This window comes from Vipera ursinii (genome assembly GCF_947247035.1).
Source record: "Vipera ursinii genome assembly, chromosome: 9".
Classification (NCBI taxonomy): Eukaryota; Metazoa; Chordata; class Lepidosauria; order Squamata; family Viperidae; genus Vipera; species Vipera ursinii.
The window spans coordinates 25,578,275-25,595,520 of NC_139523.1; the positions used below are offsets into that span (position 1 = coordinate 25,578,275).

General features: G+C 57.6%; 1 protein-coding gene across 1 annotated transcript; it reads left to right on the plus strand.

Annotated features, from left to right (window-relative positions):
* Window positions 1-1,162: 1,162 nt before the first annotated feature.
* On the plus strand, window positions 1,163-17,227 carry LTBP4 (latent transforming growth factor beta binding protein 4; the record flags this gene model as incomplete). Its single annotated transcript, XM_083369247.1, has 29 exons — window positions 1,163-1,388; window positions 3,884-4,105; window positions 4,929-5,161; window positions 5,850-5,955; window positions 6,228-6,302; window positions 6,444-6,566; window positions 7,615-7,779; window positions 7,909-8,085; window positions 8,276-8,368; window positions 8,481-8,612; window positions 8,852-8,977; window positions 9,061-9,186; window positions 9,644-9,769; window positions 9,939-10,064; window positions 10,141-10,272; window positions 10,434-10,559; window positions 10,672-10,794; window positions 11,298-11,429; window positions 11,641-11,766; window positions 11,891-12,016; window positions 12,138-12,281; window positions 12,984-13,193; window positions 14,136-14,210; window positions 14,337-14,465; window positions 14,543-14,692; window positions 14,808-14,960; window positions 15,483-15,866; window positions 16,049-16,201; window positions 16,301-17,227. 29 exons carry the CDS (start codon window positions 1,163-1,165, stop codon window positions 16,447-16,449), a joined length of 4,368 nt encoding a protein of 1,455 aa, XP_083225373.1. The 3' UTR covers window positions 16,450-17,227.
* Between the last annotated feature and the right edge of the window lie 19 nt (window positions 17,228-17,246).

Here is a 17,246-nt window from a genome sequence, read left to right on the forward strand (position 1 = left end):
TCTTGCTGTATTTGACTGCTTTCCACACTCAAATGTTTGGATGGGTGGGGGAGACATTTACTTTGCCCTCCCTTGAAACTTCCATAAATCCCAAGACAGCTCTGTTGCTGCTCCGGGTCCCCCCTTTTCCCCTTTGATCAAGTGTCCCCCATTTTTCTGGAATGAGCATTCCCAGGTCCTCTTGATGTCTGAGAAGGCAGCAAGCAGACGGGGGGGGGGAACAGGGGGGGATGGAGAATTGGCTTAGAGTACAAGACAAACTCATTATGACCAGCCGGTGGGTGTCCAGCTGGCACAGATGTTTGCCCTGTTCCCAAATGGTGCCTGCTGGGAGATTTGCAAAGGGGGGATCTTTCTTCTAGGAACAGCTATTGGAGAAGAAAGATTTTGCATGTCAGACATCCAAGACAAAGCAGCCCTGTGTCTGTCAACAGCTGGGGAGAGGAAATGGGGGGAGGGCTTTGCACTTAGAAACCAGTTTCAAATCTTGCACTTCCAGGCTGAAAAAGAGTTGGCAGAAATGGGACAGAGAGACAGGGGGGCTGCAGGCTTCACCCTTCAGACAGGAGGGGAGGGGAATGGAGGGAAATACGGGACGGGCAGGGCATCCTCTTCGGAAGAGCCAGGAGTGCTCCAGTCAGATTGGGCAGAAAGCAGCTGCTGAGGGGGGGTGCCCTGGTGGTGGGGGCGTCAGCGGGGGAGACACAGCAGTTGGAAGCAGCGTGAACCAGCCCAAGCAGAGTGAGGGCCCTACGAGCAAGCCGCAGTGGAGGAGAGTGGGTGGCTTTCATGGGAGAGCACATCTACTGAGGCATCTGCTGCAGATGTTTGCAGAGAGGAACAACTTGAGGGACTTCAGCAGAGTCAACTTGTCTGCTGGCACCTCATGCTGTGTGTGCTGGAGGGGGCAGGGAGGCCATTCTGCACTGGGGGGGCAAAGGAAGGACGCTCGTTCCTCCAGGCTTGTGGAGAGCAGCTAAGAGTTAACCCTGTTCCTGGCGGCCGTGCTCCCTTGTAAACATTGTTGTTGGCTTGCAGCCCACCCACCCCAAGCTTGCTGCTTCCAATTAGCGGGTGGGTCTGTGTGCTCTCCATGGTGGGCGCATAGCCCTCCCTGCCTGCAGCCTGTCTGGAGCTGTGGCTCCCTGATCAGCTTGGGGCCATGGGCTTCATCCACCATCTCCTGCTGGCGGTGCTGCTGCTGGTGGTTGGCTTCTCCCCCCTGCCTGGGGAGGGTCAGCAGATCAAGGTCCTCTTCACCCCCACCATCTGCCACAGGCATTGCAGCAACGGGCGCTGCATTAACCGATGTGAGCAGGGCAACGCTACCACTCTGTACAGCGGGGAGAACGCCAGGGCAGTGGAAGGGGCTTCTGGATTCCGAGTCTGTGAGTACCGGGGGGGGGTGGTGACAGTCCCAGCCATTGGCTTCTGGGTTGAGATGATGGGCCCCTGATAAGAGACCTGCCCACACTAGTCAAAGGGGGGAGGGGAGGGAGGGCAGGGGGGCAAGCAGACATCCCATATCCTGGGTTGGGGGAATGGAATGCCCTGACTCCCTTCAGTGTGCAAACCCCCCCCCCCTGTGCACACCCTCCTTCCATTTTGCTGCTTGGTCAGGTGCCCTCTGGGGGTGTCTTGCCTTACTTTCAGCCTCAGCCACTGCTTGGCAGGTGCCTGGTCCTCTGCGCCCCTCCTGTTTCCCAGGCAAGGTTCTGCCCAGAGATCAGCAGCTAGCGGCCCTGACCACAGAGCTTCCCCTGGATGGGAATCTTCTGTACCCCTGCCCGGGCCAGGCTCTTGGCTCTGCTTGGTCGTGACTTTGCCGGGCAGACGCAGGAGGTGACTGAGAGCCTTGCCCCTGGGTAACGGGAGGAGGCAAGGAAGGAGCAGGCCATTCTCGCAATCTGGAAGCAGGTAGCTGCCTGCTAGGTGGGCTGGCCTTCCTCTCCTCGCAGGGGCGTGCTGGGGGAGTTGGGGAAATCTGGGACAGAGGCACGGAACTGTCTGCTGGGCTACCTCTTTTCGGTCCCCACCTGACTGTGTCCCCATTCTCCCACGAGCTCTTTCTCCAGCGGCTCGATCCCACACCAAGGTCCTACTGGAGCCTTTTTAGGATCCGGAGCTGGAAAATGAAAGCATAAACAAGAGGCTGGCATTGTGCCACCACCAGATGGGACCAGCTGCCTTGGGCTGGGTGCCAGTCTGCCTTGGCTCCAGTCCTGCCAAAGTTGCGGAGAAGGAGCGAGGCAGTGACTGCCTTGGACCAAGAAAGGACTCTGGGCCCCAAGTACTTGTCCGGCCCACTACTTGCCCCCAGCGAGCCTCGAGCCTCGGTTCCCCTCAGAAAGGCAATGGCCTCTAGCTTGAGATCATGTGTGGGGGCGTTGGGGGGGAGGGAGGGAGGGAGGGAGGGGGTTGTTTTCAGTCTCCTCCCTTCCAGTTGTTGTGCAGTTTGTTCCACTTGATGCTACCCAGGCCTGGTGTGGGTGGGAGCACAGCAGGGAGGGGCTTGGCCAGTGGTCCAGGGTCATGCACCACTTACTGCTTGCTGCAGCAGCTGCTCCACACATGGGGGTGAGGTAGCCTTTGGCATCCCCCTCCCCAGGTGGAGAAGATGCCTACCTGAAAAGAGAGGAAGAAGGTTCAAGTGTGGCAGAGTGATCTGGGCCGGACGTCCCTTCCTGCCCCCTCAGCTTGCTCTTCCTGCAGAGCTGCCAGTTGCTCTTGTTTCATGGCATCAGATCTGTCCCTCCTCTGGCCACTCTTTCCCTGGAAGGATTCTGACCTGGGGGGCTTCGGCAGGCAGGAGGGGCTCACGTCCCTGTCCAGGCAGCCCCAGAGGAAAGGATCTGTGACCTGCTGCTTCTTTCCCTGTGGATCGCCATGGGGAGGCAGAAAAAGCCCAAAGGCCCTCTGCCAGGGCCCTGGAGCTCAGTCCCTCAGCCATCACGGCCAGGTCTCTGCTAACCTCCTGCTGGAGAGCCGTGCAAATATCCCGCCAATAAATCAAAAGGGCTGAAATCCATCGGTCTCAGCAAAGGTTGTCTCGAGGACAGAATGCCTTTCCAGGCTGCTTGTTCAGAGTAAGGGCAGCCAAGGGAAGGGATCAGGAATAGCCGAGTTCTCCCCCTCCTTGCATTACCTTTCTCTCCCTGGACAGAACAACGGAATAACAACAAACAGAATAAGAGAATTGGAAGAGATCTTGGAGGTTTTCTAATCTAATCCAACCCCCTGCTCAAGACATTCCAAGACAAATGGCCGTCCAGCCTCTTCTTAGAAGCCTCCAATGATGGAGCACCCACAACTTCTGGAGGCAGATTGTTCCACTGGTTAATTGTTCTCACTATCAGGAAATTCCTCCTTAGTTCTAGGTTGCTTCTCTCCTTGATTAGTTTCCATCCGTTGCTTCTTGTCCTGCCTGCAAGTGCTTTGGAGCAGGGGTCCCAACCGCCCAGTCTGTGGACCAGTACTGGTCCGCAAGCAACCGGGCCACACAAACAAGCAAAGCCCTGTCTGTGGGATACAGGCAGCACACAAAGCCACGCCCATCCGGTCCACGGAAAAACCTCTCGCTACGTAACCGGTCCCTGGCGCCCAAAAGGTTGGGGACCTCTGCCTCGGAGAATGGGTCCATTTCCCCTTCCCCCTTCTTTGTGACGTTTGTGGACTCTGCTTCCCCTGTGCTCATTCTCCTTGGGAAGAAAAGGTTCAGTTGAGGGGGTAATAGGGTCAGACTGGGAAGTGGTGGGGGTGAAAAACAAAGGCAGGCTGCCTGCTGTTGCAGTCCCTGGCCTGCATTTCCACTGAGAAGCCAGTGAGCTTGGGTGAGCTGAGCTTCTGCCTCTGCTCCCACTCATATGTTCTCTCTGTCCCACAGTCCTGTGTCCCCTCATCTGCCAAAATGGGGGAGTCTGTCTCAAGAAGGACAAATGCCTCTGCCCCCCCAATTGGACCGGCAAGTTCTGCCACATCCCGGCCTTTCCTCACCCCAGCCAGGGACAAGGTCCTGCTCACCCTGGAACTGAGTGGGAGCCAGAGATCAGACGGCAGCAGTCTGTGCACACCCTCCCAATCACCAACCACCAATACGAGCGAGATGGTAAGGAAGCCTGGAGGGCAGGGAGAGCAAGTGAGAATCAGACTGTGAAGGTACCAAGAAGAGACAGAAATGGCTGTGAAAGTTTGCTTGTGTGCAAATGTTCCAGGTGAAGGCACAAAAGCAGGGCCATCCCCCTGCCCATGGCTGTATGGAGCAAGGTGCATCACTGCCAGGGCAGTTAAGAGCTGGACCCCCTCAGTTGAAGGAGCAGAGGGATCTAGGAGAAGAAACGGGGGGCCCCTCCTCAGACTCTCCCCTCAGGACCTGCATGTCAGGGTCGCCTCTACAAAGAGCCTCTTCTGCAGTGGCAGCCACCCCGAGGAGCATCATCCCCATCCCACCCTGGACTTTAGGCAGCCTCCGCCCCTCCTGACCTTTAGGGAGGCTCTGAAGCCATGGCTCTGCCACTGGGGCTGTGGGCCCAACAAAAGTGGGCCCAGCTTGCAAAGGCTGCACTGAGCTGAGATAGGATGCATTTTGATTTCCCTCTTATGGACAGCTTTATATTAGTTTTTCACTTATTTTTCTTGGATTTTTTTTACATGTTGTGAGCTTACTAGAGTCTCTTAGGTGAGATGAGCAGCCATATAAATCCAATAAATCATAATAATACTGTCACAGCAACAACTTCCTGGGCCCTGGGCAGGAGAGGCAGGTCAAGCTAACCAGAGAACCTGCAGACTGGGGGGGGCCTCAGGGCCAGGAGAGGGCCTTGCCCAGGGTGCAGGCAGGGGGGCCTTTCCTGGTGGCCAGGGCTAAGCTCGTTCTGGGCAGCAGAGAGGACTGGCGGATTTGGGCCCCCACCGGCGTCTCCTCCTGCCAGGCATGGCGTCGCTGGTGAATGTGCACGTGGAGCACCCGCCGGAGGCATCGGTCACCATCCACCAGGTGGAGCGAGTCAGCGAGGAGCTGCTACCCAGCGACCCCAATGCCCTCCCGTCCTCCCGCCAAGCCCTCTCCGGTGTGTTGGCTCAGAGCAGCCGCCGGGATCCCCAAGGCGGGTACGGTGAAACCTCCGGCTTCGGCTACTGCTTCCAGCGGCTGCATGGCGAAGAGGTAGGCTGGGGCGGCTGTCGAACAAGCCTGCTCGGGCGCCGGGCCCGCTGAAAAGCCTTCCGGGGAAACGGGGGCTGCGCTCTGGCCAGGACTTGCGGAGGCGACTGTTTTCGGCTGTTACCGGAGCGGCCGCGACCGGGCGATGGCCCGGGTCAAGCCTGCCTTGGTCAGATGTCCGCGTCTTCCCTTGCCAAGCGCGTCGTTCTTCCCCTTCCGCGCCCACAGAGAGAGGCAAGTTGCTCAGAGACGCCGGAGGCTTCTGTCTGCCCTTCCAGCGAGGGAGGAGGGAGCGGCGGGGAAGAGCAGAGGGCGGGAGGAGGCAGGCAAGGAAGGCTTCCGCAGGTGCCCCACATTTCAGCTTCTCTTTGCTGAATTCCCCGACCAGCTGCACCACACGCAGGTCTATTTTCACGCCCCACGCAGAGCCACGCAAGAGTGCAACTTTGCGCGACCGATTCCTTCTTGAGAGGGTGAAAAGTTTTTGGGAAGAAGTGAGCATGCTGCTCAGGCTCCTGTTTCTCAGCCTGCATCCCAAAGGGTGGCAGGGGTGGATTTTTGGCTATACGCAGACATGCTTGTGTGAATTCACACCTTGCGCTCTCCTCGCTTGCCAGGAGTGAGCAAGGTTAATGGAGTGTCGCTGGGTTGATAGGGCATTGCCTAACTGCCTGCTGCCTCGCCCTTTCAGTGCAGTGTCCCCCTGCCGGGGCTGCGCACGCGAGAGATCTGCTGCCGTGGGTCCGGTGTCGCCTGGGGTGTTCACGGCTGTCTGCCTTGTGCTGATGGTGATGTGGGTAAGATAGCTGAAAGCCGGGGATTCCTGTTGCCCAGGGGTGCCTGATATCCAGCTGGCTTCCCCTGGCCCAATTCTTTACCCAGATCTTCACCTCCCATGTGCACTTCTTGGCTCTGCCTGCTGCTTGCCTCCCTACTTGGAGATCCCACCCCCGTTGTTCTTCCGCATCTCCCAAGCAGCCCTGTCTGTGGGTGAGGGGTGGGTGGGCAGCGGTCACTCAGGAAAGGGGAACGGGGTGGTCTTTCATTCTCTGAAGCTGTCTCCCCACAGGAGCTTCTGGGCCAGTTGGAAGGAATGTGGTGGGCTGCCCCAGAGGGTTCGTGCGGCTGAATAATTCCTGTGTGGGTGAGTGGGCAAGGCCAACCGGGAAGGGTTGGTGGGCTGCAAGGGATGCAGGGAGCCTTGCTGAGATGCTGGACCTGCAGGTGGGGGTAGCCCACCCAGCTGATTCCCCCTGACCTTCTGACCTTCTCTCCCTCTTACCAGATGTGGATGAATGCCATGAGGGCAACTTCTGTCACAATGGGGAATGTACCAACACGCGTGGCAGCTTTGCCTGTGTCTGCCATGAGGGCTACATCCTTGATTCTTCCCGCAGCAGTTGCATCTGTGAGTTCGGCCCCAGGGAAAGGCAGGGAGGAGGGGTGGGAGAGCGGTGGGAGAGTGTGTGGAATGGTTCCATCTGGAAGTCCAGACCAGCCTGGAAGCACAGCTGGTGGAGTTGGGGGGGGGGCTCTCCTCAGGCAGGCAGGTATAGGTGGGTCGATGCTGCCCTCCCCTGTCCATCCAAGGTAACATGGAGGAAACCCAATATTGTGGGCCCCTAAAGGGACATGGTGGCTCAGTGGGTTAGGATGCTGAGCTTGTCGATCAGAAAGTCGGAAGTTTGGCGGGTTGAATCCCGAGTGCCGTGTAACAGAGTGAGCGCCTGTTACTCATCCCAGCTTCTGCCAACCTAGCAGTGTGAAAGCACGTAAAAATGCAAGTAGAAAAATAGGGACCACTACGGTGGGAAGGTAACAGTGTTCTATGCACCTTTGGCGTCTAGTCATGCCAGCCACACGGAGACGTCCTCAGACAAGCGCTGGCTCTTTGGCTTTGAAACGGAGATGAGCACCGGCCCCTAGAGTCGGAAACGACTAGCACGCGTGTGCGGGGGAACCTTTACCTTTACCTTTAAAGGGTGAAAGAGTGGAGTGGAAGTAAAATCTTGTTTCACATTTGGTTGGTTTGAAGAATTCACACAAAAGTGTGTAAGAGAGGGAAGTAAAATCAGACTGCTGAGAAAGCAATATTTTCCACCTGCAGGCCATTGGCTTTTGGTATGAACAACAGGGTTGTACAAAATGTATAATCGATCAGAAATTGTGTCCAGATATTAAGAAATAAATCTTCAACTACTTATTCAAAACTGGACAAATTATGCAACCAACTGATCTGAGCTGAATGCAAATTTATCTAAGATACAGCAAAATTTTATATTGGGGACTGGTTGAAGGATTTTAAGGCTGCACAACAAACAGCCACTCTCCCCGGCGTATCCTAGCCACAATGAGGCTGGGCTTGCCCCAGGTGGGGTTGGGGGGGGCAGCCACCCCCTGGACTGCTAGCAAGCCAAAGCTGCCCCCCCGCTTTAAGCCTTTCTTTTTCTCCCCAGCCCACCACGTGATCTCCGAGGTGAAAGCCCCCTGTTTCCGTGTCCTGCGGGATGGCCGATGCTCCTTGCCCACCCTCCGGAACATCACCAAGCAGATCTGCTGCTGCAGCCGAGTGGGCAAGGCCTGGGGCTGGGCCTGCCAGCACTGCCCGCCCTTCGGCTCGGGTGAGGCCTGCCTGGGCACCCAAGGCTCTGCTGCAAGAGAGGTTTATCAGTGGGGCAGGAGTAAAGGCAAGGGGGTGGGGGTGGGCACTTTGCCCTCTCCCTGACGTGCTGCTTCTGCTCTCCTGCCAGAGGGATTCAAGGACATCTGTCCAGCCGGGCCCGGCTATCACTACTCTGCCTCTGACCTCCGCTTCGACACTCGCTTCCTTGGCCAGGACCCCCCAAGGGTGCCGGTCACCCATCAGCATGGGAGGCAGAGGCTTCCCCCCCAGGTGCCTCGGACAACAGCAGCACCAGCCCTTGTGGGTATGTCTTCAGGGGGGGGCTGATGGACTGCTGTCATTGAACTCCTGGATATGCCTCCCCCACTCTCTTGACCTGAGCTGCGGTCTCCCAAAGTGAGTCTGAGGGAATTCCCCCAGACCAGGTTGGCCAGGGTGTGTCTCCAAGGCAGCCCCCTCCCCTCTTCCTTATGCCAGCTCTTTCTGGTTTGCAGCTGTCTGGAGTGCCCCTCCCACTACACTTCTGGAGCACTTTCCTTGGCCCACTTGGTCCCCTGGATCTGGGCCAGCTGCACCAAGTACAGAAGGTAGGGCTGAGCCTCTTGTGGGGCTATGCCAGGTGAGGAGGGGCTGGAGGAGAGGGACTGGGGGAACGCCAGAGCCCAGAAATGACCAGGCCCCTGTGCCATGTTTCCCCAGAGGCTGGGAGAGGGGTGTGCGAGCGACACCCCCAGATGTGCGGGCCAGGACGTTGCATTCCCCGCCAGGGGGGCTACACTTGTGTGTGTGAGCGTGGCTACTGGTTGAGCCCTCAAGGCACCCACTGTGTTGGTGAGTTGGAGAATGAGGCCCCCCCAAACCCAAGGGGAGTGACCTTTGTGATGGCATGCAGGTCTTCACCTCCTCAACAAGGCCTCCCAAAAGACAGGGCTTCTGATGATCATGTGGACTTGCAGCATGAATTCCCCCCCCCCGGGTAGGTGGTCAGAGGAGCAGATCAAGGGCTCCACCGGGCTATTCTTGCCTTCCCACCTTCCCGCCATCTGGATTCCCTTCTTCTCTCTCTGCAGATGTGGATGAATGCCGCAGCAGTCCGCACCCCTGTGCCAATGGGCATTGCCAGAACTCCCCGGGTGGTTTCAGCTGCAGGTGCCACACAGGCTTTCAAGCTGACCCCTCCGGCATGGAGTGCCAGGGTAGGGGCTCCAGAGGCTTTGGCCCTCAAAAGAATTGCCCTTCCTGTGCACCCGTGTCTCTCATTGCCTGGTTTCCCTTCCAGATGTTGATGAATGTGCCCACGTGCCCCAACCCTGTGCAGGTGGGCATTGCCTCAACACCCTGGGCTCGTTCCGCTGCTCCTGTCCCAGCGGCTATCAGCCTGACCCCTCTGGTGCCGAATGTCGAGGTAATGGGGGTGGGGCCTTGGTGGGGGTGGGAGGCTTGCCAGCCAATAGCGCCAGCTCTTCTCCTCTGCCTCCCCCACTTTTCTACTAGTACACAAAGGCAAGGAGGCATTGAAACATGTTTCTCATGCAGAGGAATCTGGGGGTATTTTGCCATTATGGCTGCTCTTCTCTTTGGCTGCAGATGTAGATGGGTACTTCCAACCCCCCCCCCCCCATCAAATGGGCTGACTCTTTCCTCTGTGCCTGCTCCCTTGGGTACAGCCAATGTCAGGGTGAGAGCGGGTGGCCCAAGATCACACCCCCTTTGCTGATAGGGTTTAAAGGTCTTCTAAGTGTGGGTCTCCCTTCCCACACAGTTGGGCTCTCCTGGCCAGAGCCTCCTTTTCTGCTGGGGGGCTGAATGAGTGAAGGAGGCAGGGAGGAGCCTGGGCACAAAGTCACTGTGTGATTTTCCAGATGTGGATGAGTGCAAAGAGCGCCCCTCCCTCTGCCAACCTGGGAGCTGTGAGAACCTGCTGGGTGGATATCGCTGCAACTGCCCCATCGGTTACCAGCCGAACCCGCTGGGGACTCTGTGTGCAGGTCAGGGGGCTGGGGAGAAGCTGCCCCATGGGCTGTCCCATTTGTGTTTCGGGGGACGGCAGCAATCTGTTCACACAAACCTCCCAGGGAGCCGCTTCTGCAGGCTTTATTCAGAGGCAACCAGAGACGGGACCTTCTGTGATGTAGCCTCTTCCTTTGTGCGCCACAGATGTTGATGAATGCCTGCAAAGCCCTCCGCCCTGTGGCTCTGGGCGCTGCGAGAACGTGCCCGGTGGATACCGCTGCCTCTGCCCTGCTGGGTTCCGGGCCAGCCTGACGGAGAACCAGTGCCTGGGTGCGCAAGGAGAGCGGGGAGGGGGGAGGCCTGGGGGCAGCACAGGCACACCACTGACAGCACACTCCTTCCACAGATATTGATGAGTGTGCAGCAGCAGGATTGCCTTGTGGCCCTCAGGGGCGCTGCCTCAACACAGAGGGCTCCTTCCGCTGCCAGTGTGCCCGAGGGTACCGGACGGAGGGTGTGGGGGGTGCTTCCTGCATGGGTGAGTGCCACACATCAGAGGAACATTCCTGCCAGGGCTGGGCTCAGTCAGGGGCTGTTGCCTTCCTGTAGACCCATGCTGAGCTTCTTTCTGAGCTCCCTCCAGGCATAGACTGGCAGCACTGGCAAGAACAGTGCCAACTCATCTTTCCCCACTGCCAGATGTTAACGAATGCCTGGAGGGCAACTTCTGCTTCCCACGAGGTGAATGCCTCAACACTGAGGGCTCCTACACCTGTCTGTGCGCCCAGGGCTTCACTGCGGCCCCCGACAGGACCTCCTGTGAGGGTAAGAGCCCTGCAGTCTCAACTGGGGGGCAATGAGTGCATGCCAAGTGTGGGTGAGATTCAGAACCGCCACGGGATTCGCCCTGCTGACCTCTCCTTTGGCCTTTGCACAGACGTTGATGAGTGCCTCAGCGCTACAGTATGTGCTGGGGGGCACTGTGCCAACACTGAAGGCTCATTTGATTGTTATTGCCCCCCCGGTACCCGCAGCGCACCCAGCAAAGCTTCCTGTGTGGGTGAGTGGCAGTTTTCTGTTGCAGCCTCTCAGCAGCTGGTCTCAGGGGCTGTGGGATGGAAGCAGCTTTGTCACTGTCAGACTGCCAAGATTGAGAGAGGGGAAAGTCAGAACTTAGGTTGAAGCTGTGAGACAGGAGAACTGTGGCTCCCTGGAGTCTCTGGCCACTGGCCATGATAAGCACACGCTCCAAGTCTGCCTGATATGGCCTTCCCCTGCTTGACAGCATTAGTGGGCCCCATAAGGAGAACCACAAACCAAGAGTTTCTTTGCCTCCGCCCCTCCCCTCCACCGTGCTGGAACCTCTCCCTGCTGCAAAGCCCTTGCAGAGTGTTGTTTCCCTTGCAGGGGACCTGGGGACCCCAGAGGCTCATCCTGGGAGGCTCCACCATACTTGGTTAGCCCTTTGGATGCTTAGAGCAGGGTTTGGTCCCTGGAATTCTGAGCCCTCCACAGGGGACAAGGAGCTCCTCCTGAGCCTTCCTCTCTTCCTGCATCCCATAGACATCGATGAATGCCAGGAGTATGGGGCAGCCCTCTGTGGAGCACAGCGCTGTGAAAACTCGGCTGGCTCATACCGCTGTGTCGTAGCTTGCCAGGCCGGCTATCGAACCAGTGCCGCGGGAGACTGTGTTGGTGAGTTCTGCCAGGGCTGTGCAAAAAGGGCTGGCTGCTGATGGACTTTCCGTGTCTCCTTCCCCAACCCTGGGCTGGTTCTAGGCATCTGCTGCACAGTGTCAGCATGGGAGCTTTGTCCAAGAAGACCCTCCCTCTGTATGGGATGGTTCAGCTTCGCTTCCTGCTGATTACGCCTTGCACCTCTGCCAACCGGTGGCTCCCTCTTCAGATATTGATGAATGCCAAGAGTCCAGGGTGTGTGGAGAGAAGCGATGTGAGAATACGCTGGGCTCCTACCATTGTGTGGCCACCTGCCAGATAGGCTACCAAGCCACTGCTGCTGGGGACTGCATAGGTAAGGACATCCATGGGATTTGGACCGTGGACAAGAGGAAAAGGCCCAGAATGGTGGCCTCTGCAACTTAGCAACCTACCAAGGGATCACAGCTCTTCTGAGTGGGTGCATGTGACCCTTGCAGATGTGGACGAGTGTCAGAACAGTTCCGCATGTGGTGCCCATTCCATCTGCCACAACTTGCTTGGTTCCTTCCAATGTATCTGTGACCAAGGCTATGAAAGTGCCAGGGATGGGCGGCATTGCTTAGGTATGTGGCCGGCAGCAGAGCATGGGATGGAGGCCCTGGGATAGACTAAAGGGAGAAGTCGAGGGGGAGGGAGGGGGAGGCCTGGATCCCAGTGGCACCTTTTTCCATCCGTTCCTCACAGATGTGAATGAGTGTGAGACATTACACGGGGTGTGTGGAACAGCACCGTGTGAGAACGTGGAAGGCTCTTTCCTGTGCATCTGCCCCCAAGCTGGGGAAGAGTTTGACCCCATGACTGGCCGCTGCATTGCTTTGCCTGGTGCTGGTGAGAGCTGGGGGGGGGAGCTTGGAACTGGGGGGAGAGGCCTGTGGGAGAGAAGGTAGGTGAACTTCAGAGATCCTAGCTGAAAAGGGAATCCCTACAGGAGCTGGGTCAGCATAGAGCACTTGCAACTGGCCCAGTTGAGAGGCTCGGAGGCCAGGCAGATGCCTCTGAACACCCACCCAGAGAACAGAGGCAGCCCTCCCAGTTGGGTGGCTCTTGGAGGTAGACTGCTCTGAACCCATTTCTGAAGGGAGCACTCAATGTCACACAATAACAATATAACAATTGAAAACCGTCAGGCAAGTAACTAATTAAGGTGAGCCATGATGGCAGCCCCCAAATGCTCTGTGGAATGACAGCTGAAAGGGGGAGGGGCTGAGAGCATCCCTTATTTCGGGAAGCCACATTTTAGAGGCTGCTGCTGGGAAGACGCATCTACCCCACTGCCTCAGATCAAATTGGGTCAGCCAAGGCCAGGTGGGTTGGGGGTGGGGGGTCCTGCAGGGCTTTAAAGGTAAAAGCTGGCCTGTTGAAGTGAAGCCCCCAGCAGCAGAGCAACTGCAGGACAGATGTGATCTTGCCAGGTGGGTTGCCAGCTGCATTTTGGACCACCTGGGGCCCTCCAGCATGGGGAGGGTACACTTTGGGGGGAATGCTCTGAATGAACTGGGGGGGGTTCCATCCTTCTTCTCGGTCCTACAGCTCGTCCCCCAGCCCTCCCCAGGCACCCAGATGTTGCGCAGTCGGAGAATGGTGATGGCCTGCGGCGCGAGTGCTACTATGACCCAAACACTGTCCAGGCATGTGAAGACGTTCTGTCCAGGAACGCCACCCGCCAGGAGTGTTGCTGTAGCCTTGGCCACGGGTGGGGCCTTGACTGCCACCTCCAGGCCTGCCCCTCCTTGGGGACAGGTAAGGCTGGGAGGCGGCCATGGGGCCTCCTGGCAGAGGCTGTGGTGCGGGGTGTGTGTGTGTGTGTGTGCAAAGGAACCGTGGATTGGAATACTTCTAGGAACAGAATCTTGCCCGTGCTCCCCCCACTATGGAAATCTTATTATGTTGCTACTTTTAGTGACAGAGAAATGGTGAAAAACACAAACATAAAAGTACATCCATATAAAACGTTTTTTAAATGAAAAAATGCAACAAAAGAAAAAGGCATACAATTTTAGCTGTAAATGCTTACAATTCTATAGGCTCATGGGTGGCATTGGGGTCTTCAGTTCTTCCGGTGAAAGGATCTCTTACCATCATGGGAATGGGGAGGGAGGGAGGGTTTGAGGGTTTTCTCAAGTTAGTTACGCGGAATGGGCTTCAAGCTCGCTGGCCTGATGGTAAACAAACAAGGGACCTTCCCATTCACCTTCAAGGCTAGCAGGGAGGGTCAACCTGTTCTTACCCCAAGCACCTGTGGAAGTCTGGGGAAAAGCAGAGGGGGGAAATGACAGCTTAAGATATTGCAAGCAGCCTTCTGGTCTCCACTCTCTAGAAGAGGCTTTGCCAGGCTTTGCTCATGACTTCTAAGAATCTAATAGGAATTGGGCAGGGAGAGAGCTGTGCTCCAAATGGGAATCGAAGTGGCTGCAGCCTTGCAGTTGGGGCACCAGGAAGGTTGCAGGTGCTCTTGAGAATGCCTGTCAGCAGCCCCTCATTGTGGGTCTTCCTGGCCTCGGCCATCTTCCCTCCCCTCCGGAGGAACCTATGGGGCTGTTGGATGGGAGCTGCAGCAGCAGTGCTTGCAAAGAGTGATGTTTTTTTCCCTGTGGCCGAGCCACCCCTGCACCTAGACTGAGGCCAGGAAGTGGGCTGGGCGCCCATTGGGCAGCTGCTGACAGGTGGCCTGTTTCCTTGCAGCTGAATTCCAGGCTCTGTGTCCTCACGGCAGCGGATACGCTACTGTCCTCATCAGAAATGTCCCAGCAGTCACAGGTGTGCACATGGGGGGGGGGGTCTGGATGCGGCCAAGGTTAAATGGGGCTGGGGACCCACATGGAAGAGAGTGGGGTAGGGATATTCACTTTTTGCCTTTATGCCCAACTTGGTGTCCCTATACAGATGTGGATGAGTGTGCCCTCTTCAGCTCCCAGGTGTGCAAGGGCGGGGTTTGTGTGAACAAGATCCCTGGCTACTCCTGCTACTGCCCCAACGGCTACTATTATGAGACACAGCACCTGGAATGCATTGGTGAGCACTGCCTCCCCCTCAGCACTGCTCCTGAGCCACTTGTGGCCCGAGACTGACCGATGTCCTTGTCCCCCCAGATAACGACGAGTGTCTAGATGAAGAAGCTGAGCCCTGCGTGGGGGGGCACTGCATCAACACCATTGGCTCCTATTACTGCTCTTGTGCTGCTCCCCTGGTGCTGGACCCCTCCCAGCGCCGATGCGTGACCAATGAGAGCCACGGCTTGGGTTCGTATTGCCCCCCCTTCTGGCCCAGTCTTGGGGGGGGCATTGAGAGACAGATTGCAACACAAGCTTCAGTTTTGGGGGGATCACCCTGGCAATCTCTGCTCCCACCCCTCAGATGAGGACTTGGCCGTATGCTGGCAGGAGGTGGGCCCGGACCTTGTGTGCCGTCGACCCCGCCTGGACCGTCAGGTGACTTACACAGAATGCTGCTGTCTCTATGGGGAGGCCTGGAGCATGAACTGCGCTCTGTGCCCAGCCCGGGACTCAGGTAGGTGCCTTGCTTCCATCCAGGAGCGGGGAGGTGCCCCTCCTTGCCGGCTCCTGAACAGGGAAGGGGAAAGGAGCACCAGGCACTGGGAAGGAAGAACTGCAGCAGTGTTTCTGTTTCCCAGGTGCCTGAGTTATTTATGTGTTTATTAAACTTTTATGCCGTCCATCCTCATGGTTAGGAGCTTTTTTGATGCAATAGGGTTTCTGGGTGCCCGCTCAGACCCCATATTGTGTGCTGGGGATGCAGCTCTGCCAGCTGGGGTTTGAATTCTTCCTGGGGGTCTCCTGTCCTTTTTCTAGCTTTGTGACTCTCAATACCAAGGAGAGGCTCTGGGGAGTGGGGCACTCTTTGGGACATTTCCTCTGGAGAGGAAGGTCTCCTTTGCTCAACAGCCTGTCTACACCGCCCTCCTGGGGAGGCTCTGGAGAACATCTGCCCCTGCATTTAGACTGCATTTAGCTTTGCAAAGCTATGCTCGGTTGATCCTAATCCCCCACCCCACCCTTTTGCTTTCCCCAGATGACTTTGAGGCCCTGTGCAATGTCCTCCAGCGCCCCAGTTATGGGTTGGGGCGGCTAGGCAGCCTGGGGGCACCCTTCGAATACGGTGGAGGAGAGTTTATGCCTTATGGCCCTGATGTCTACGATCCCCTGGCACAGCCTGGCCCTCTACTTCCCAGCTATGACGCTCTCCCTCACGAGCCACTCTATGGACCATCATCCCCTTATGAAGCAACTGGCCTGGACGATGCACCCTATAGCAATGTGCAGCTGGAGAGCCCAGCCGAGGACCCCCAGGGTGGACACCAGCCTCGTAGCCCCCCTGACTCAGACTGGCACTACCAGTCCCATGGCCGGGGGCACTCCTATCCTGAACGGCCCAGTCGGGCCAGCGAAGACTACCGTGAGTGGGTGACAAAGGGGGTGGGGGGAGCTATCATTTGTATGTGTGCAAAACAGCATGTGCAGGTGGAAGGAAGAGGGGCCTTTGGGAGAGGAAGCTTTGAGGAGGGGTAAGCAGGGTGGGGGTCTTGGGCCATGTCAGTGCAAAAGGGAAGCTGCTTGTGTCTCTTGGTCTGTTATCAGCAGGCCATTTTGGAGGCACTAGAGGGCTCCCGGCTGAGGAGTGTGGGATCCTGAGTGGCTGTGAGAACGGCCAGTGTGTCCAAGTCGCCGACGGCTTCACCTGCTCCTGCAATGAGGGCTACCGCCTCGACCTGACCCACATGGCCTGCCGTGGTGAGGGGCCCCTTCTCCTTGCTCCCACCCCAGCTGGCAGGCTGACCCTGGCTTTCCTGGCCAAAGGGCTGCCTAATGCGATCTCTCTCCTCTCTGCAGATATTGACGAATGCAGGGAGGTGACTAGGCTCTGCTCCGGTGGCCGCTGCCTCAACCTGGATGGCTCCTACCGCTGCCTGTGCCCCCCTGGCACTGCACCTGCAGGGCAGCCCCCCCACTGCCTCCACGTCCCCCGCAGCCGAGCCTGAGCTGGGGTGGGTGGGGAATATTTATTACTTGTCCGGATGGGGAGGGAGGAAGGTGGTGCAGGTGAAAGGAACCTTTGCCCACCCCTCCCCCCTCGTCCTGCAGTCCCTGGAGGAGCTGCGCAGGTGGCTAGTGCTCAGGAGAGGGGGTATTCCTCTGCTCCTGGTTAGCGCCATGGAGTGAGGGGGGGTGGCCAAAAGTTTCCAAAATAGCTTTGGATCCCTCTTGCCCTGTCCCGGGGGAGGGTGCCTCTGACTGGAAACATTTTCTGCCCCCCCCCCCGTTCTCCGTGTGTGCACTGGAAGGCATGCCCCCCCCAGCCTTTCCTCATCTGCTGAAGACCCACAGCGGAGTTACCCTGCAGGGTGTTGGCAGGGGCATAGGGGCCTCTGCGCAGGTGCCAGTCCTCCTCTGGGCCCATAGCGCTTTCACAGGGGGTTCAGGAATAGGGCTAAGTCCAGATGAATGCCCCCAAACAGGGCTCCAGCCATACCCTCTAGACGGAGGGCAGCACGGAAGCTCATACCCCAAATATTTCCCAGGTACCTTTGCCTGTCGTGAGGAGAGGGGCCCTATAGCTCACCACCTCTGCTTCCCCAGCTCCACCTCCCTTGTCGCTCCAACAGATGCTTAAACTCCCTCGCCTATCCAAAGATCCCACCACATCCCAGATAGGGGTTGTCAGCCAGGCAGGGGGCTTTGGGGCATCATGTCAGCTGGCGGCCACAGTCACTTTTTCACTGCTGTTACTGGATCAATAAATATTTTCTATAAAAGGAATTGAGAGACTTGGATTCTC